Source organism: Prunus avium, chromosome 3, assembly GCF_965620075.1.
Source record: "Prunus avium chromosome 3, drPruAviu1.hap1.1, whole genome shotgun sequence".
NCBI classification, from domain to species: Eukaryota; Viridiplantae; Streptophyta; class Magnoliopsida; order Rosales; family Rosaceae; genus Prunus; species Prunus avium.
Window position 1 is genome coordinate 9,129,410 of NC_142286.1, and position 20,051 is coordinate 9,149,460.

A 20,051-nucleotide genomic window follows, 5' to 3' on the forward strand; every position below is an offset into this window, starting at 1 on the left:
CTAGGGAGACCACAATTTGTGTACCAACTCTCTAATAGAGCATGAGACCCATTGTATTGGTGGGCGCCACCTCTATTAGAGAGTTGGTACACAAGTTGGTATCCCAAGTTGGTCTCCCTAGCATGACCCCAAAGACATACGTACATATTCGTGTTCCCATGTTTGTCCATATGAAAACATGACACTTGTACCTCTGCTGACGAATCATAGACGAAAGGCATTAGAACTTTTCCAGTATTGCGCCATCCAAGGCTAAGAAAAAAATAGTGAAAATATCTTACATCAAGAGTTGTTCACAATTATGAGTTATAAAGCAAAGGGTTCTTCGTTCACTTCCTTCTAAACGGATCTGGAAACTCTGTATAAAGTAAAAGGTTCTTCATTCTCTTCCTCCACCAGCATAGATGAGTGAGAAGCTGCAGAAAAAGAAATCACCAAATTTCCAAATTAAAAATACTTATGAAAAGAAACATCCATTCCATTCAGTATGAGCAAACAAAAAACAACAAAGGAAAGGGAAAGACAGTCTACTTCCAAGTCATGTGAACTAAGAAAAAATGCAAATCAAGTCCATGAACCAATTGGCAAACGTTGCATTCATTTGCCAAAATGTAATATGAACATGAGGGATCAAGTGGAATGCGTACCAGGAACATATAGAAACAATAGCATTGATCCCCAAATAAAACAACAATGTGAATCAAATGCTCCTTCATAATATATTTTTTGCACCATTCAAGAGGCTCAGCTCCTTCTTTCTAAATGCTAAATCAATTTTGTTTTGATCAGTTGTCAAGAATGAAAACCAGATAGCACAAGTTGAAAGGTTTCTAGGAGTCAATTTTGCAGAAGAAGCTCCTTAGCAACTTTTCCAACAACAACAACCCATATCTTCCATATGGAATTTGCAAAAAGTTCTGCAAGAACTGGCAGAGAGGATCTTTCCAAGATTTTTGACATGCAGTCAAAATTTCAGATTAGACTATTCAATTGATGTCTTCTCCTCTCTTGATTGGCGTGGACTTTCCCATCTCTTCATCCTGCCTTGCTTTTGATTAACCCTCATCGCTTGCTTGACCGGTCTCGGTCTCTGTTTGCCTTTTACACTACTGCCTCCAACTGGTTCCTTCAAAAGCTTTTCAAGCTTTGGATCTCCCAAAAATCCGTTTGACCTCATCTCAGCAAAAAGTTCCCTGGCCTTCATTAACAAACGACGATTTGCCAGGCCCTGTACCATTACTGTGTAATGTGTAGAATCAGGCACTACTCCATAGTGCTTCATTTCTGTCCAAATCTTCAATGCCATCTCAGGTTGCTCTAATCTGAAGAACTTTCCAAGAATCATAAGAAAGGCATCGCCATTAGGACCTAAATTTGCTTTCTTCATTCGATTAAGAATTTCAAGAGTTCCCTCTAAACCTGTGCTCTGGAGAAATGCATGGTAAGTCTCAATAGTTGGGCTGATATTATCCTCTCTCATTGCGCTCAACATCTGCCTCGCCTCCTCTATCTTTTTTGATTCACATAAAGGACATATCATTGAGTTATAGGTAGTAGAATCTGGCTGCAAACCCATTTGTTTCAAATTGCCCAGCATTTTGAGAGCTTCGTTATAGCAATTTTCACAAGTTAGTGCATAAATCAATGAATTATAAACTTTGAGGCCAGGAACAAAGCCCCTTTTCTTCATTTGATCATAGAACCTAAGGGAGTCAAAAAGCTTTCCAACCCTTGACAAGCAGGAAATCAAATGTGTATAAGAAGTTGCATCTGGTGTAATACAACATTTTGACATTTCTCTCCAAACTCTCTTGGCTTCAAATACATCAACAGATATGTTACACCACCCATTGAGAATAATGTTAAAGCCCTCAGTCTCCAGTGAGAAAAGCTTCTTATTAACAAGCATGAATTCTTCAGCTTCTTCAATGTTTCCATATTTACAGAGAGCATTCAAGAGGGTGTGGAATGCTTCTTGATCAGGAGTCAACCTGAACTTGTCCATCATCTGGAATGTCTTAATGGCCTTACATGGATCATTTACAGATGCATATCTGATGAACACCAAAGGGGAAATAAGGAAAATTAATTTTTCGAATAAGACTAGTGAACCGCGTATAAGTTTGAGAAAGCACAAAGTCGTGGAAGTGGTTGAAGAATTATATAAACTCATCTCATACACCATCATAAAAACCAAAAACCAAATGTCCCAAAGCTAGCAAAATAAATAAATGAATTTCTAATCTATACAGATCCATACTTTACAATATTTGTAGAATTATGCGAACAATGCAAGAAGTATGCAACCCTAGAAACCACTTCTGGGAAGGAACCATCCAGAAACAAAACAAGAAAAGTTAGTTTGATTTCAGAACTTCAGAAGGTCCAAGCATCTTGTTTGATTGCACCAAAGAAGAAAATTACACTATAGAAAATTCTACAACCACGTTTACTTCTAACTAGAAAATAATGTAGCTAAATTAAACCTCCTTTGAACACCATATTCAATTTCAAAACATAATCAACATTCAATCAAAACAATAAAAAATATCAAAAGCTAAGCTCAAGCTCACCTCTCAATCATAATAAGCATAGCACGCCGTGTATCCATCAGAGCCCGATGCAAGTCCCGTATCAAACACCAAGCAGTACTGAACTTTCTGTGACTCCCCAAAACCCATACCATCAAACTACAAGCCTCTTCATCGCAACAACCCAATTTCTCACCCCATTTGAAAGCCAAAAACGCCAATTTCCAGTCTTCCCTCAATTCCCAAATCGCTAAAAGGACCGTATCTCCATTCACCTCAATGCCCGACTTGTCGAGAAAAGGCATGGCCTCGGCTTCTGAGGCAAAATGGGCGGCATGTTTGAGCAATTCGAGAAATTGGGTGAGACCCGACTTGTACGGGTCGTTTGTCTTGAATCGTTGGGCATCGAAGCCCAATGGGTCGTTGAGAGTTTGGGCTGAGAAGGGTTGGAGAGTAGAGAAATGGCGAGGGGTTTGAAAGGGAACGAGAAGTGTTCGATGAAATGTTTGAGAGAGATGCTGGGGGAGAGGGTGTGAAGAATGAGGAGGAGACGGTGAGTTAGAAATGGACGGAAGCAGCGTATGTGATAGGAAGAGCTGGGGATGTTTGCTTCGTAGCCTTCTTGCTATGGAGGGAAGTGCCATCAGTTTACCAGAAGAAAAGACTATGGGACATGTCGAAAGCCACCTTGGCTGAGTTTTAAGGAAAAAGGCAAAGAAAATCTGAAAAATGGTGAAAACGGAACCAATCACAAACTGTCACTTGGAAAGGGTATTACACATGGCATGCCGTGATTAGTTGGAATAGTAAAATAATGTTATCTCAGTTTCATATACACAAGTGTCTCACGCGAGGGAGACTACAACATTGTATGAAATTGTATATCACTAAGGTAATAAGAATTCGTTACTTACAATGCCAAAGTAGCGGGAGAGCCCGAGTTTCTATATTTAGAGATGATGTATTTACTTGCTTTTCATAAAATTTAGACTATCCAACTCATCTAATGCTTATGAGAATGCCACATTACTTGCAATAAATTTGTTTCTATTTTTATAAACGCCGTTTATTGTATCTTCCTCTTCTCTCTCAACTCGCGCACTCACGTTCTTTCTCATGTCGTCCTCACCGTTTTTTTTTTTGGTTACAATATTTTCTTATGTTGGCGCTAAATCTTGAATAGATAGAGATGAGTGCAACTTACAAATGGGATGGACGATCGAGAGATCGATTGAATATTGGATGCCGATTCTTCCTGTCCTTGGATGCTGATCCTGAATAGAAAGAAGTCGAGACTCGTAAGGTCTATGGAACCGGTGTGGAACCAGCCTAAGACCCTCTGATGCTGAAGTAAGTTTGTTGTTTTAAGAGCTCTTGCTGTTGACCATATAGAAGTATAAAAGTCAAGCTGAAAAGTCTTACCCCTGTATTGTAGTGGGAGGGGCATATTTATAGAGGGCATATAGTATGCTCTTAGTGCTCATTTTCGATGTGGGACTCGTGGGAGGGCCCTATGAGGTTGACACGAGTCCCAAGATATTTCAGGCGGGTGCTTCGAGGTTGATTCCGCAGAATCGGTAGGGGATACCGATTGTAGGCTGTGTTGGGCCCTGTAATGATCTTTTGCTGCTTTGAGACAATATCATCAGTAGCCTATGCCGATTGTCCGAGGCCTTGGGTGCTTGGGCGAGTTTATGAGATCCACGTGTCGTTGTACGAGTGGAGGGTCAGATATGGTACAAACATCTTATAAGTTCAATATGAACGGATTTTGGCTAGTAATGTTGTTTTCCTTCTTTCAGTATTCATTATGATTTGCGAAAAAGCCTAAAATAGCTAAATACTTTCATTTCTGAAAAAAAAACTTTAATTTGATAAATTAAAAAATCTTCCGATCTGCAAGATGTTGCAGTGATCGAGAAAAGCCCAAAGTTTTTGCAACTTGCTAATTTGAAAGTTGTACTCTAGTCATCGAGAAAAGCCCAAATTGATCAGGAAAATACCCAATTGATTTCAGTTTAATTTTCTTCAATGCTGGGTTACAAAACCCATCTTCAATTGATGCACATTAAAGTAGAAGAAGAAGCCAAAATTTAAATTTAAAAAAAAAAAAAAAAACTATAATACAAAGACAAAGAGGAAGAACTGAGAGAGACATGGGTAGGCGAGGCTGTAGATGGAGATGGAGATGGAGATAGATGAACTGTTAACGTCAATTTTGAAAGAAAATTATAATTATATCAAATGAATGACGTGGCATACTTTCAAGCATGGCATACTTTCAAGCATTGAATTATTTGGATGGTCTAGATTTTATGAAATGCGGGTAAATACATAGGCTTCGGATTCAGTAATGAGATTGTATATCCTACTTTTTCATAGGATTAGTTATCTTATAAAAATACACTTAATGAATTTATGGTGAGATTATCTTCGTCTATATTTATTTTTTAGTACCAAACATTGGATTGGAATCCTCTACTAATCCTACCCACCGAACGATATTCTAAAGTTGTGCTTGTCACATTTCATAACAAAACTAGAGTCGTGTTTTGTGTCATCAATTTATAGAGAACTGAGAACGCCCTTATTGATAAGCCACTGGTGTTGGTCACGGATGCTTATTATCACAACTACACAAACATATTGGTAATTGTGGGTGTCGCCATTAACTATATGCCATGACAGTAAATAAGCAAACAAGCTCAACCTGATTCCCAATTGAACCAAAAATAAATCAATGATCAAGCCAGTAATTTATTTAAAAATTTATACACCAACTAGTCTAGGAAAACCATGAATTAATAACTACAAAGTAAACTGGACACGACTCGAACACCATATTTTGCTCATTTCATTCTTCATCCCCTATCTATGACTGAGACTAGACTCTCTGAGTAAAAAATAGCTTGTGAAAAATATCTGTCAAGCCCATAAAAACAAAGATTCTTCTTAATATTGTGTGTACTTTGGTCGTATAAGACCAGTTGCCCGCTGCAATCTTCCAAAAGAAATTGACCATCTCTCCAAAATCCCATTGGCTTCAAAAAACCTGTAACAAGACTTATCGAAAGAAGTTTAGTCCAAGAGTCGTCGTCGTCATAGTCTTGTTTGACCCACACGTCAAACCATTGCTCCTGTTGTTTAAATGGATAAACAATCAAAGAGAGAGAACCATTATACGATGCAAGCTCATAAACAATATCTTCGTCCTGCACAACAGTAAGGCAGCTTGGAAGCCCCATCTCGCGCAACACTTCATCAAACATGCTGAAACAAAGAACTCTGTAATAAGCTGTGACGTCCCCAGGAACAAAATAAGCTACCAGCCAGTGAAAGTTTCCCTTCACATAGGTGTTAATAGAAGACTTGGTGATAGAAACATCAACACTAGGCGGCACAGTATCATCAGCCTTTCTCCATGAATTACAACTTGAGCTATATACTAAAACCTGGCGGGGAAAACACAAAGTTTGTGCTTCTTTATGACCGCAGCTCACAATTAAAACCACCTTGTAGTCGTTGGTTTTAGGATCAAAACCAAATCCAACATTTTTCATTGAACACCGATGAGGTTGGATACTCAATTCTGGAAGAACCTGGAATTCTCTCAGTGCAACATTTACCAGCATAATACTGCGAAGATGGTGTAAACAATAGATGCCATTGCAGGGACCAAAAATATCAAGATATAGCTTCTCATCTCTATATGGTAAATCTAGTAGATGGAGAGAAACATCCTCTTCCATGTTGTATGCGTAAAGGGAGTTGACATGATCAGCTGGCTCAAGATGGGTGGGATGACAACGACAAGGCATTGTATGTGTAACGAGGAGACAATTCTCACTAACATTCTTGTTGTTGGAGTACTGGTGGAGGTGTTGGATGATGAAATTAGGGTTCTTGATGAGTTCATACCAGGATTTGCAAACACATTGGAAGCGCTTCAAAGATTTCACAGGGAGTCTGCAAAGAATGTTGGCGAACACATCTGTGGGGATGTTCATCATGTATTTTCTTTCTTTCTTTCGTGTCCGATTCTAGGTTCAGAAGAACATGAGTTAATTAGTTAAACAGAAAGAAAAACTAGAGCAGGTATATTCATCTTGAAATTGAGAAAAAAAACACACACACACACACATATATATAGTGCATATGTGTGTATAAAACATATGTGTTTTATGCAATTTCGAATTTGGGTTGCATTATGAAATCTTTAAAATTAGTATATAGCCGATTTAATTAAAATCCAGTTAAACAGCCAATTTAGTAATAAGCAAAAAATTTCTTCCTACGTACATAAACAATTTATTTATCCCAAAGTTCTGTATCTTATATTAATTTGAGGTAACTTTTAATTAGGCATGCATATTGATTTTCCAAAAAAAATAAAAAATTGAATGAATGAGAAAAAAGAAAAAGAGAAAGGAAGAAACAACTACATAAGATAAAACCCTACATCAAGGAGTCTGACTCTGTTTGAGTTTAATAGAAGGAGAGAAAAGAAATAAATGGTTTAGTAATTAGAGGGAGCAGTTGATCCGATTCCAATTACTTATTCCCTTATTCCTAAGTGCCCCAATTCCTTGCAAGTACTAAAATTTAATGAAACCTTTTGTTTCTCTAGATTTACCTTAATATTTTAGATTTGTCAACTTTTTTTAAATCTTTAGGATGTAAATCTTTCATTAAAGACCAAGTTGGGAAGAGATCAGGCTGCCTTGCTATCCTATGTAATAAAAAAGAAAAAGAAAATCTATTCGCGTGTGTGCAAATAAACTTCAGAATTTTCATGGAGACACAATACTTATCTTTTCTGTCTATAATACTTTGATCCGTCCGAGGATAATATGGTAGATCTCTGTCCTAGTTGCAAGACTCTTCAGAAACTATAATTCAAATTTTTTTTTTTTTTCTGGTACTAGTGTGCTTAACTTTCTTTGATTCACCATATTTTGTCTTTGGTATTGACTTCAGACAGAGTTTTGAATATGCGTGTATAAGGAAGCTGACTGGACAAGCTGTGACTTTATCATATAACTAGAAAGCTGAGGAGTTGCTCTTCAATTTTCGGATTAGTTTCAAGTAGTCATCACTCATTTGAATCCTACAATTTGCCTCACTAAGGTTTCCTTATATTCAAGAACAGATACTTATACCCACCCGTAAAAAATAAACTAAAAAAACATAATAAAAGAGAAATAAAATTAACCCAAATGCACTAAAAAAAACCTGCTAAAAAAATGAAAATTTCTGTCTGTCGGTCTGTTTCTCTCTCCATCTCTGTCTGTCTGTCTGTCTGTTTCCCAAAGTTTCCAAACCCTCTTTTCGTTCTTCCATGGCTGTTCAAATCACAGAAGGGTTTCAGGGTTTGAACCCATATGCCCCCGAGTTCTTCCCTAATCAAAACCTACTATCACTCTCTGGTTCAATAATCCCCTCCTACTTTTACCCCCCACCGCTTCTGGTAAACCCTAACCAGTATTCCTACTTATACTTCTCTTACTTTCATAAATAAATAAAAATGAAAATTTCTAAACTCGGCTGTGCTCATAAAACCATTCCAAGCCAAATTAACAAAATGGGCATCAATAAATCAATCTGACACTGAAAGTACTAATTTCCCATGAAACAAACAAAATCCAAGCAATATCTACTTCAAAACCTTCCACAAATTCTCATCGACTTTCTCAAAACCCAGAACTTATCAACAAATCCAAACAAAAAGGGCAAAAACACTTACGGAAATCAAACTCCAGGCGGGTCTTTCCATCTTCAAGAGCATAAGCAAGCGATTTTAAAGCATGAGTGACAAGAACTTCATAGGACTGAAACTCCGGAATTGGGATCAAGACTTGAAGCTGAAGAGCCTTTGTCAGCGCATCTCTGTGTTTTGTGGTTGATTTGGTTTTGCTGTGAGGAAGAAAAGGGAAAAGAGGCCGAAATGGAATTTTATGAACTTTGTTCTGCTGTTGAGTCCTCAAACTTTGAGACAATTTAACTTCGACACTTTTCTCATTTTTAATTTTGTCAAATTACGATTTTGGTTTGATTGTAATTTTTTTTTTTTTTTTTTGTGTAAGTGTTTGATTGTAATTTTGAGATTTTGTAAACTCGCCTAAACTGAACAAGACCAACCACTTGTGTCTTTATTTTTAGAATAATGCTATTTGGACACACAATATTAACACACTTAGTTGACACCCGTTGATGTGTCAATGTATCATTCGCTGAACAGAAAACGAGGAGAAAAGACGAGCAAATGATACATTGACACATCAGGGTGTCACTAAGTGTGTCAATGTTGTGTGTCCAAATAACATTATTCTTATTTTTATGTTTGATGTATGGTATTCTCATTGGCTAATAACCAATCAGAAAAAAATTCCCAATTTGAATTTTGGTGGAACTTTAAACTTATTGATTTTTGAGTTGTAATTATTAATTTCTTAGTTATCAAATTTTAAGATGATTTGATGTGCTAGAAAATTAAAAATATATATCAAGCTATGAGAAAAGTTTCTTATAATATGATTGATTTGATTACCTATTTCAATTATTAAAACAGAGAAAATTTCTCTATAATGTGTATAAGCAAAAAATTAATTTTTTTTATTTTTTATTTTGTAAAATTGGTCGTCATATTGCACGTGGTTCGCTTTTCATATTGGTGACTCTTGCAGTTGGTTTGAAGGATTGCCTCATATTAATCAAGGTATATTGTTTGAGAATTATATATATATATTTGTTATGAAACAATAAATATATTTTATTCTTGAACCCCTCATTAATGGCTGCGCCCAAAAGTTAAAAGTAAAAAACGTATTTTCAAAATTCTTCAATTTTGTCTTTTTATGGCAGCTGGCTAGGTTAGTTTCCTGTCGTTGTCAAAGTAAAAATAAATAAAATAAATAAATTTGTAACTTTACGCGTACTGGCGCTCTTAAAACCCGACCGTTGGAGAAAGAAATTTCATTTCCTCAAACCCTAAGCCCCAATCGTTCATCTTCCTGTTCTCCGAATCAAGAATTCAAGTATAGCCGCTCATTCTCAGTTACAATTCCAATTAACCCAAGAAATATTCTGTATTTGCTGTGAAGAAATCATGAAACGGAAGGCAGAGCAAGAATTAGAAGAAAAAGCGAAAAAGCAGAGGATGTGGTGGGGTGATGGAAATCAGTGGGAGAGAGGGGAGATGATCGGAGAAGGAAGCTATGGGTCTGTTTTTCTTGCTTTTTGGAAAAAACCCCTTTGGGAGCTTAATCTGAATGATACGCCTCCAGCTCCAGTCATGGCTGTCAAATCTGCTAAGCTCTCTGATTCAGAATCCATTCAGCATGAGGCAGGTATTCTCTCTGATTTTATAGGTTCCCCTTTTGTGATTCAGTACTTAGGTGAAGAAATCACAACCATTGATGACACAGGTGAAGAAATATTCAACTTGGCTTTGGAATTTGCTGCTGGAGGAACCCTCGATGGTCTGATTCAGAGCTATAGAGGTCATGGGCTGCCTGAGTCTGATGTGAGAAGCTACACAAGGTGCATACTTGAAGGGCTTGTACATATTCACAATTGTGATTATGTTCACTGTGATTTGAAGCCGGAGAACATCCTTCTTGTTCCTAGTGATACGAGCACCAGTGGTAGTTCTAGTTTTGTGGCCAAGATTGCTGATTTTGGATTGACTAAGAGCACCAAAGATGATATGGATGGATGGAGAGGCACTCCTAGGTATACAGACCCAGATGCTTTGATTGATAATGTGCAGAAGCAGTGCTCTGATATTTGGTCTCTTGGTGCTGTTGTGCTTGAGATGTTAACAGGCAAGCCCCCCTGGGATGTGGAGCCTGATTCGACTCTTGATGATTTCCTCGACATGGTTGCTGGGGAAATAACTCCCAAAATCCCTACTGAAATCTCTGGTTTGGCAAGGGATTTTCTTATGAAGTGTCTTGCAGTCAACTCATGGGAAAGGTTTACTGCTCAAAAGCTCCTACTTCATCAATTTGTACAGGAGCCACAACTATCTGAACCAAGTCATGCCAAGGTGAAGGTGCTTAGCTCATCTTTGGGCTCCGAAGATGGTGCCTCTTGCTTCAAACCAATTGAAGATTACCGCACAAACTCTGCCCCTGTTCCCAGAATTCAGCCCTCACCGGGTTTTGAGATACCAGCTGGACTATAGAAGTTGAGGTTCTATTTCATGATACAAACCTTATGATTCTTGATTCTAGTATTTTTTATTATTTGTAAAGTCGATCACTTGAAATTATTCATTTCAAGGTCATAATCACGAAATTGTACAAAATGATTCAAATATATACACGAGTTGTTCTTTACTTCTGCCAATCCTGATTTCTTTTCACTTGTATTAGTCCTTATTTTTGTTGCCTGTTTAGAAATTTATCCAAAAGATAGATTGAGTAATATTTGTAACAGTGGAGATCTGATCCGAGCTGCTTTAGTTGCAAATTTGCTTTAGTTGTACCAACTGAGAATGATAAATGTACCAGAAACTAACATAAAGAATGATAAATGCAAATTTGCTTTGGCTGCATCATTTTGTATGCTTCATTCCAAGCCCTCAGAGCTCATGATTGTCTCTCTTTTGTAGCTTCTCCTCCCCCCCCTCTCTCCTCTCTCTCTCTCTCTCTCTCTCTCTCTTTTGCAGCTGATAGCCTTAAAATGTTTTCTTTTTTCCAACAGATACATTGATTGATGTTCTTTGTTTCCCATAAGATACATCTTTCTAGAAGTTGTGATTGAACTATACCATATTCAATTACCGTGTTTTTGCTTGATATGGTAATCCCTGAAAACATGACAAATTTGAGCTTTATTTACATTCTGAAGGATTTCTCATTTTTATGCTTGATTGTTATAATGTTTCTTTTTTTCATAAGGCATGAGTTCTATAATTTAAGTTCATTGAAGCTTGAACTTGTAGTCCGTATTTGATGAGTCAAACTATTTATTTTTAACAAGTATACAATTAGGACACTAACCTGTGTCTTACATATATCATATCTCAAATAGAAAAATTGCAGAATGGATGCCACAAAAATTGCAGAATGGTCAGATATCAGAGTGGATGTTCTTAATAAGAGCTGCACCGCTGAAGGTGACAATCCACCATTTAATTATGGAATCTTTACAGAATTTTTCTCCAAATTTTTGTTCTGTTTGTGGTGGGGACTGAAAAATTTGAGGTACGATACTCATTTATCAATATTTTTTTTAAAATAATTATCTCGGATGTTCTAATTCCAGGAAAAAGTGGATAATTACACCATTCTTTTTATTTATACTATTTTTTTTCCTGCTGAGATTAGTTCAACTTCATTTTCCCATTGCAAGCCTCCTTGCTGTTAATGCCTGTGGTGATGATACCACAGACTATAGCTGTGCCTCATTTGTATGCATACCTTATAAAGAATACGCAACATCTTGGCGGAAGAAAGTTAGTGCAGAGAAGGAACAGTTTGTGTAGGCAGAATTTCTTCCTAGTATGCAAAATGTTTTGATAATCTGATTAACTTTCAGCACATTGTTATTTCACTTTCTGCAGTACACTTGGCCAGGGGCTTGAAACCAGTACCTTTGCTTTAGAGATTCTAGTTTCCATAGGGATAGGAATTTTTGGGCTCATCCTCTTTTCCCTTGTGATTGGAAATATACAGTTGAGGCATATACGTTCTTTATTTTGGAAATCTATTTTGGAAATGTTAGTTGAAGATGAGGATGCCCAAAGAGAGCTTGTGCTTTCATGATGGGGATGTGTTCTTGGTTGTCGAGAATGCAAGAGTATATTACTTGTATTGCTATAACTACACTCTCTTGAAGCATTCTTTTTCTGTTTCTCAGAAAATGTAGAAAAAATGAAAGAAAATACAGAAAGCCAATTCCAATAAGACTCTATGAACCATAGCATGCCACTGTCTAAGTTTAGGGTTTATTATGTTGACTTTTCTTGGAACTGTCTCACATGCAAACATATACATAAAATCAAGAATTGTCTTCCATATATTGTTTTTTGAATGTAAAAAATGATAAGTTTCATATAAAAATGATTGCAAAAAAATTGTCATTAAACTTTTTACTTCTTATATTATAGGGTTAACTATAAAAGACCCCCTAAAGCTATGGGTCATTTTCAAATTCATATACATTTTGTAAGACATTTACAACTCCAAAATCAAACTCCCGGCAAACCTACATTTTTCCCACTCTGTTAGTGAGATCATCAAGGACATCGTTGTTTGCCTACGTGGCTTGGAATAAAATTTGAACTTGTTTTCTTGTGAGGAAAGATTTCCCAATGTATCCATTTTGTTACAACCTTGATATCCAAGTCTCCAAAATCTTGCTATAATAAAATGTGGTTTTGTAGATAATTGCCATATTATCACCATCCAATTTAAAGAATACAAAGAGAGAGGCAGAGAGAGAGAGCAGAACAAAGAAGCTGAAAAGCAATTTGGAGGTCAACTTGTGATAAGCGGAGGGTAATGTTTCTTTAATAAATTTGAACTTCTTTTCTTCCATAAAAAAAATAAAATAAATAAATTTAACTCCTTTTCTTGTTAGGAAAGGTTTCCATTTTGTCGCCATCCAAAACAATCAAGTCTCCAATTAAAATGTGAAAAACACAGAGTTTCTCCGTTCCACAGCTGTCAAATCGCTCTCTCTCTCTCTCTCTCTCTCTCTCTCTCTTCGTTCCAAACGGAAATTCTTGTCTGTTAGCTAGTAGCTTGGTGGATACGTCACAAATCAAAACCTACAAAAGCATCAATTAAACCTGACCGACTTTATACATCTGTTTAAACCCTAAACCACACATTCCATACATTTTCCTATTCCCTAAACCAATACTATAAAGCATTATAGGGCACAATCAATCAAGCAAGCCGCTAATTTTTTTTTTCCAGAGAAATACTTATTTCCTTGTGGAGAGAAAACAGAGAACAGAGAACAGAGAACTGAGTGAAGAAGAAGAAGAATGAAAAGAAAGGTTGAAGAAGAATTAGAAGGGGAAAAGCACAGCATGTGGAGTCATGGAGGGCACTGGCAGAGAGGGGAGTTTATTGGAGAAGGAAGCTTTGGTTCTGTTTTTCTTGCTACTCCCAAGAAACGAAGAAGGGGTGAGTTTAGCCGTATGGTCAATTTGCCTGCAGTGATGGCGGTGAAATCGGCAAAGGTGTCTGCTTCGGAGTCTATTGAACATGAGGCAGAGGTTCTGTTTGAGATCAAGGGCTGCCCTTTCGTTATCGAGCGCTTTGGTGAAGAGACCACAACCACAGACAAGGGTGACAAGGTCTACAACTTGTTGTTAGAATTTGCTTCTGGAGGAAACCTTGATGGCCTCGTACAAAAATCCAACGGTCTTGGATTGCCAGAATATGATGTTAGAAGATATACAAGGTCAATTCTTGAAGGGATTAGACACCTTCACAAGTGTGACTATGTTCACTGCGATTTGAAGCCGGACAACATTCTGCTTGTGCCTACCACTACCACTACAGCTAGTTCTGGTGCTATTACTAGTTTTGTAGCCAAGATTGCAGATTTTGGGTTGGCTAAGAAAACCAAGGACAACTATAGTGGATGGAGAGGCACTCCTAGGTATCTGTCCCCCGAGGCTTTATTTGATAACAAGCAAGATCAGTCCTGTGATATTTGGGCTCTTGGTTGTATTGTGTTTGAGATGCTAACCGGAAACTCCCCCTGGGATTTGAAGCCTGGTTGTGATCCTGACAATTCTGTCGACGTGACAGTGTTTGATCATCTACGTACTTCCAAAATTCCGGCTGAGATCTCAGATGTGGCCAGGGATTTTCTCAAGAGTTGCCTTGCCATGAGGTCCTATGAAAGATCAACAGCGGAAAGGCTCTTGTCTCATCCATTCGTAGCGCCACCTCAACCATCAAAAGCGGGTCATGCCAAGTTGAAGGTGGTCAACTCATCTTTGGGCTTTGCATATGGTGTCTCTTGCTTCAAACCAAAAGCAGATTACCGCGCAAGCACGACCACTGTTCCCAGAATATCCCCTATCGGGTTTTGAAATACCGGTTGGACATTAAGATTCTTTATTCTTGTATTTTTTTTATTTGTAAAGTCGATCACTTGAAATTATTCATTTCAAGTTCATAACCATGAAATTGTAAAAAAAAAGATTCAAATTTATATACTAGTTGTTCTTTACTTCTGTCTATCCTGCTATTTCCATTAAATTGCCATAATATAAGACATAACTGTTCAAAACGACGAAAATATGTGTTCAAGTTTTTGCAAGCTTAAATTCTCGACATTTAACTCAAATCAAATTTCTACAATTAAGTGAAATTGTTTACATAATTATTCAAAATTTTGCCCTGAGTTCTTTTTATTAGTCCCGTGTTTGCCTAATCCTGGAAAAGGAATGGTGTCATATTTGCTACTTGTACAGTCCCTTGAATTCCATTCAACACACCACAAGTGGCAGGTTTATAATTAAGCTACAATATTGGATTTAAATAATTTGAATCATTTGAATCTACAATGCCATTACTTCTGCAAAATTCATTTCACTTTTTCGTGTTCTTTTACTTCACCATTTCAATGCTTTTACTTCTGCAGAATCCTTGGCTACTATTTGTTGAATATGGTTTTGTTTATATTAGGTCTTAAAGCATTTGTAGGCTTCTGTCATAATTTTTGTTTACTTTTGTTTAGTCGTAATACCATGCGCATACAAGTTCCAAGTTTGAATCGCCTTCTAGACTATGAAGGTAAACAGGTTCAAAAAAAAAAAAACTTGCAGCAACTCAGGATCTCCATTATGTTGCCATTTAGTTTCTTTCTTACATTATGTTTCTATGTGTTTTACTTGTTTTCCATCTGTTGGTTTAGGAAAGGCTTTCTGCAAAATATACTTCAATGCCATTGCTTCTTCATTTTTTTTCCTGCAGAATTCATTTGAGCTTTTCCCCTTTTTTGTGGTTTCTTCCTTCCTACTTTCTCATTGGACTTAATTGAATCTTTTTGCTCTATTAATAAATCTGAAATTTCAAAAGAAAAATTACACTAAATATTTAATGAGTGCAGAAATGTGTCTGCTCTTAATTTGAAAACTCATCTTATAGATACTATATGAACTCACATTACTAAATTCTTTGTTAGTCCAATGTTGAAAATAACTGTATATTAAACCAGCAAATGTTTCCATTACACATGAGTCCGAGAAAGAAATTGGCGCGAAGAATGATTTAAGAAAACCGTTGTGTTTTTACAGCCAATCTGAGAAGGTTAAGGGAGACTAGGGTATAGTTAGTGCTTAATGATTGTTAAAACTAGTTAATCTCATTAATTGACTCTCACTCATCACTCTACAATAAATAATGCATCTTTTTTTTGGCAGAAGAAGAGGTATTCAAATTTGGAATCTAAACTAAGGTAATGTGTTCGACTCTCCCTCTCCAATATCGCTTGGTTGGGGGAATGCTAACAACCTTCTCTCTTAAAACAATGTTATTAACACATTACACAAACTAATTTTTGTTTCCCATATTTATCCCAATAAAGCGGAGATAAATACCACTAGAACTCTTTCAATTTCTTACATCACAATAACTCAGTCGAACTTCACATCTAGATCCTAGTATTTCCATTTTGTTGATCTGGTTGAACCAGATTTTTGTTCTGTTTCAGAAGCACATAGATGCCTAGAATTTGGTTTTGTTTTGTGGCGGTTAGGTCTTAAACCCTTTGTTAAAAAATGCCAAGTTGTGCAGAATTTATTTTACTCTTAATCAGCAATCTGCTATCTTTTTAAGGAGGTAATTCATGCTAGTGCTCTTAATTTGCAAACTGTTAAATTCGCATTATATAGTTCCATTTTTCTTTTTCTTTTTTACTGCAAATTGGAAGGATAAACACTTCATACTCACTCATTTAGAAAACCCCTGTTTTACAAGAGTGACAACTTAAGTATCACAAAAGAGACTGCAATCTTGCATTTATTAACAATCGTCCCCTATATTTTGATAGACCTATTACTTGAATTCCAAGTTCCCCAAAATAGAGAGAAAAAGTTACCAGCCCTTCCTAAGAACAGGGCCAAGACTGCAAATTCTGCTGCATGGCAGGATTGACAACTGGGAATGGTACTGATAATAACTTATATGGTGATAGATGAGCAAAGGCAATGTCAAAAGGCAAGAAGAAGTTCTGAACAGCTCTACCATTCGCAAACAAAATCGCAACATATAAACAATTTAAACTTGAGAAGTAGGCAGGGCTAACTGTCTCCACACACGATAGTTAACAAAAAATGGTTCACGATGTGCATAATTTGGATAGAAATGCTTAGGTGAAATGGAGAGGAATTATCTTTAATCATATGAAACACGTGAAATCCCTTTGAGCACAAGCAATTTCTGCAGTTATATAAGATCAGGCTCTAAAATGATTTGGAAAAAGTTCAGTCTGACACCTCGTATATGTTGGCGAGTCCTTACTTAGTTAGGATTTTGGTTCCTTACTATGTTAGGATTTTAGTTACTTACCTATTTGTCTAGTCCAATTATAATTAAGATTTATTTCCTATTGTAATTTAGATTTACTTTCTATTGTAATTAACACTACAATTATGTGGCTTAAAAGAAAAATATTCGGTCATACTTAAAAAGACTAGCTATAATTGTTGCAACCAATTATGTCCAAAGGAAGGAGAAGCTACCAGAGCAGCCCGATGAGACTTGTTGAGTCCTTCAATGAAACTGAGAGTTATCTGGTTTCATATTCTGGAACCTGCCCTTCATTATCTGGTTTCGTCGATTGTGATCGGCACTCTTGGATTTGGTGATGCTATACAGATAGGAAAATTGCTCATAGGAAGGCTCCCCTTCCTCGGCAATGCCGAACGCTGTCACCAACCCCATCAGGGCCACCTAGAAATTGGGATTGTACTGGCCTGGAGCATAGCCGATTTGGGCAAGGATCTTTTGAACGGCAGGCTGCAACGACAACCTAACGCCTTGCTGGAGGACGTCCGTGAAGAAGACGACCTCACCGTCCTCTGGATTACTGAGGGATTCGGTAGGACCTGGGATCCTCATCCTTACCGAATCTGGGATACCGTACTCAAGACGAATCTTAACAAGCTCCCGTACGGTCATCTTATTAGGCTCTAAGTAGTCTACGCCGAACAGATGCTCCTTCGGCATTCCCATTGGCACCCTAGGATTCCCCCGATGAACTACGGTCACCCTCGGCTGGGAAGGAAGTTCGGTAGAAGCCTCTCCGCGGCCAGAAGTAGAGTTCTCCTGTTGACGACTGGTGTACCGATCTGTCACCCGAGTATCCCCCATCTGGGACTCGAAGTGTAGGTTCAGGCCGGTGTGCCTGCCATCTTTATACACCACAGCCAACGACTTTGGCTGGCTAGTCATAAGCCCTTTACCAATGCCGTGGGTGGGTACAGAGCTAATCCTCTCACCGATGACCTCAACATCGGTATCTCCACCACTCTTGGCATCAAGACTCGAGGTCTCACTGCTGGAATCCCCTTGTCCATCCGATGACTCCTCATCAAACGTGTTGGGTTCCCTCTCGAACGGGGACTCGCTATCAGACATCTACAAAACACAAAAAGGGAAACTAAGGGCCATGCAGAAGACTAGCCTACCGATACCTACATCACTACCTATGGCAACTAGACTACCGAACGAAACCCCACTTGCACAAAAGTTCAGTCTAGTTCATGCCAATGAAGGACGCATATAAACAAAAAGTATAGGGTGCCGAACGGTACCTTTTCTCGAACTATAGACGGAGGTGAGTCGACTTGACTACCGAATGATCTCGCCGGAAATCGCCTTAATTGCCGATTGATCACGTCAGAAATCGCCTTGATTGCCGTTAGCTCTCGCCGGAAATTGCCTGGACAGAGCTCTCGCTTCACTCACAAACGCAAAGTGAACTTCTCATCCGGAATCACTCCTATTTATAGGGCGAAGAATTGGAATGGTACACCTCGAGAAACCAAACGGCGCATTAATGGCGCCGCTCTGCATGAGTAGACACGCCACGTGTCACACGATGAATGGAGGTTCTGACAGCAAGCGGGGCACAAAAGACAAAGCGTCATTCTGTCCCATCATTTCTCCTCCCCACCGCGCGTGCCTTGAACCAAAGGTCCAACCTATCCAAGTCGACGACTAATTGGAAAGGCCTGACGGTACCCATTCCATATGGCCTCTGCTACCGAACAGCAACCTTCGAAGTGGCGACCTTTGAGTTCCCAAGGGTATGCTTACCGAACGAAAAGGCGTAGATAAGGGCCAAAGCACCACCCTCTGCCCATCTACCGAATGGTCAAACAACATTTTCACTACCGAAGAAGGAATCAAGTCCTCATCCGAGAATTCTCAAATGAGAACTTGGGGGACTCCTGTTTATACCAAAATGAACAGCCAATAAGAACAAGACACGTGGACAAAATTGAGTCTGGTCAAAGTTGCCTTCGGCACCCAACCTGCCGATCCGTCCATTAGGGCAACGCCCTCCCATGGGACGCGTGGCATGCTCACAATCGACGTCCACAGTCCCACATCGAAATTCTAAACCAAGTGCACACCTCCCAAGGCCTATAAAGGAGGCCAACTATCCCAAAATGGAGGTAATCAGAACTAATGGTATACAAGCCTACTGATCTGTTAGTTTAATTTACTAAATCCGAACTTACTTAAGTATCGGAGAGCCTTCGGCCGGTACCACACTAGTGCCCTAGGTCTTACCGAGCGTTTTCTCATATTGCAGATCACACTCCCTACCGAGGCCATAAGGATACCAAAGGCCCAAAATCACTAAGTTAAGCCTAAGAGTGCAGAACCACTTTTTGGCGTCAATAGTTATCTTATAAAAATGCACCTAATGAAATTATGGTGAGATTATCTTCGTCTATATTTATTTTTTAGTACCAAACATTGGATTGGAATCCTCTACTAATCCTACCCACCGAATGATATTCTAAAGTTGTGTTTGTCACATTTCATAACAAAACTAAAGTTGTGTTTTGTGTCTTCAATTTCTAGAGAACTGAGAACGCCCTTATTGTCAATGTGGGTTCACTCCAAGATTATGGACTAACTAATCTTATTCTAAAACCAATATTGACAGGCAAATTGGTGATTGGAACTTCGAAATGAAGTGGCTCATTGACAACTTAAAGGTAAATTTTTCTCAAGAGGCTAGGTACGGTAGGGATTGGTTGTATTATTTGTAAAGTTTTTAATTAAAATAGTCATTATAAAGTATTTTAGTTAAAGAGCTTCTAAAATAATATTATAATTTGAATATTAATTTTTTTTTTAAAGAGGTTCTAAAATAATTTTAAGTTTTTGAAGTTGAAACTTAACTTGAAAATAGAAAGCACGACTGGAGATGCTAAAAGTCACGCTAAATCAAAATGGAGCTGAATATTAGAATTGAATTCAAAGTTGTTTTTTTTATTGTATGTGTTGCTCTCTTATTGGAATTTGG

The 20,051-nt window shown here is 37.9% G+C and overlaps 3 protein-coding genes and 1 pseudogene across 4 annotated transcripts; 2 read left to right on the forward strand and 2 right to left on the reverse strand.

The window, feature by feature from the left end:
- Positions 1-194: 194 nt before the first annotated feature.
- On the reverse strand, positions 195-3,320 carry LOC110763380 (Tetratricopeptide repeat (TPR)-like superfamily protein). The gene is made up of 3 exons (XM_021966154.2): positions 2,574-3,320; positions 648-2,054; positions 195-416 (listed from the first exon to the last, which is right to left on the reverse strand). Exons 1-2 carry the CDS (start codon positions 3,173-3,175, stop codon positions 983-985), a joined length of 1,674 nt encoding a protein of 557 aa, XP_021821846.2. The 5' UTR covers positions 3,176-3,320; the 3' UTR covers positions 195-416; positions 648-982.
- A 1,944-nt stretch (positions 3,321-5,264) lies between these two features.
- LOC110763364 (F-box/kelch-repeat protein At3g23880-like) lies at positions 5,265-8,475 on the reverse strand. The gene is made up of 2 exons (XM_088249797.1): positions 8,275-8,475; positions 5,265-6,571 (listed from the first exon to the last, which is right to left on the reverse strand). Exons 1-2 carry the CDS (start codon positions 8,314-8,316, stop codon positions 5,393-5,395), a joined length of 1,221 nt encoding a protein of 406 aa, XP_088105923.1. The 5' UTR covers positions 8,317-8,475; the 3' UTR covers positions 5,265-5,392.
- Positions 8,476-9,499: 1,024 nt separating this feature from the next.
- On the forward strand, positions 9,500-10,870 carry LOC110763392 (mitogen-activated protein kinase kinase kinase 20-like). 2 transcript variants are annotated; one of them, XM_021966170.2, is made up of 2 exons: positions 9,500-9,877; positions 9,956-10,870. In XM_021966170.2, the coding sequence occupies exons 1-2, from the start codon at positions 9,637-9,639 to the stop codon at positions 10,714-10,716; spliced, it is 1,002 nt and encodes a 333-aa protein (XP_021821862.2). In that variant the 5' UTR covers positions 9,500-9,636; the 3' UTR covers positions 10,717-10,870. The 2 variants fall into 2 exon arrangements, with proteins under 2 accessions (XP_021821862.2, XP_088107184.1); XM_088251058.1 differs by having other exon boundaries at positions 9,500-10,870.
- A 2,500-nt stretch (positions 10,871-13,370) lies between these two features.
- On the forward strand, positions 13,371-14,702 carry LOC110763373 (mitogen-activated protein kinase kinase kinase 20-like; annotated as a pseudogene).
- The last annotated feature ends 5,349 nt before the right edge of the window (positions 14,703-20,051 follow it).

What these genes read in the sequence shown, in the direction of transcription:
- LOC110763380 (XM_021966154.2), bottom strand. Translation starts at nt 3,175, where the DNA reads ATGGCACTTCCCTCCATAGCAAGAAGGCTACGAAGCAAACATCCCCAG. An exon ending in ATGCTTATTATGATTGAGAG is followed by an intron (nt 2,055 to 2,573) that starts GTGAGCTTGAGC and finishes GGTGTTCATCAG; the next exon opens with ATATGCATCTGTAAATGATC.
- LOC110763364 (XM_088249797.1), bottom strand. Translation starts at nt 8,316, where the DNA reads ATGCTCTTGAAGATGGAAAGACCCGCCTGGAGTTTGATTTCC. An exon ending in CCGCCTGGAGTTTGATTTCC is followed by an intron (nt 6,572 to 8,274) that starts GTAAGTGTTTTT and finishes TTCTGAACCTAG; the next exon opens with AATCGGACACGAAAGAAAGA.
- LOC110763392 (XM_088251058.1), top strand. Translation starts at nt 9,637, where the DNA reads ATGAAACGGAAGGCAGAGCAAGAATTAGAAGAAAAAGCGAAAAAGCAG.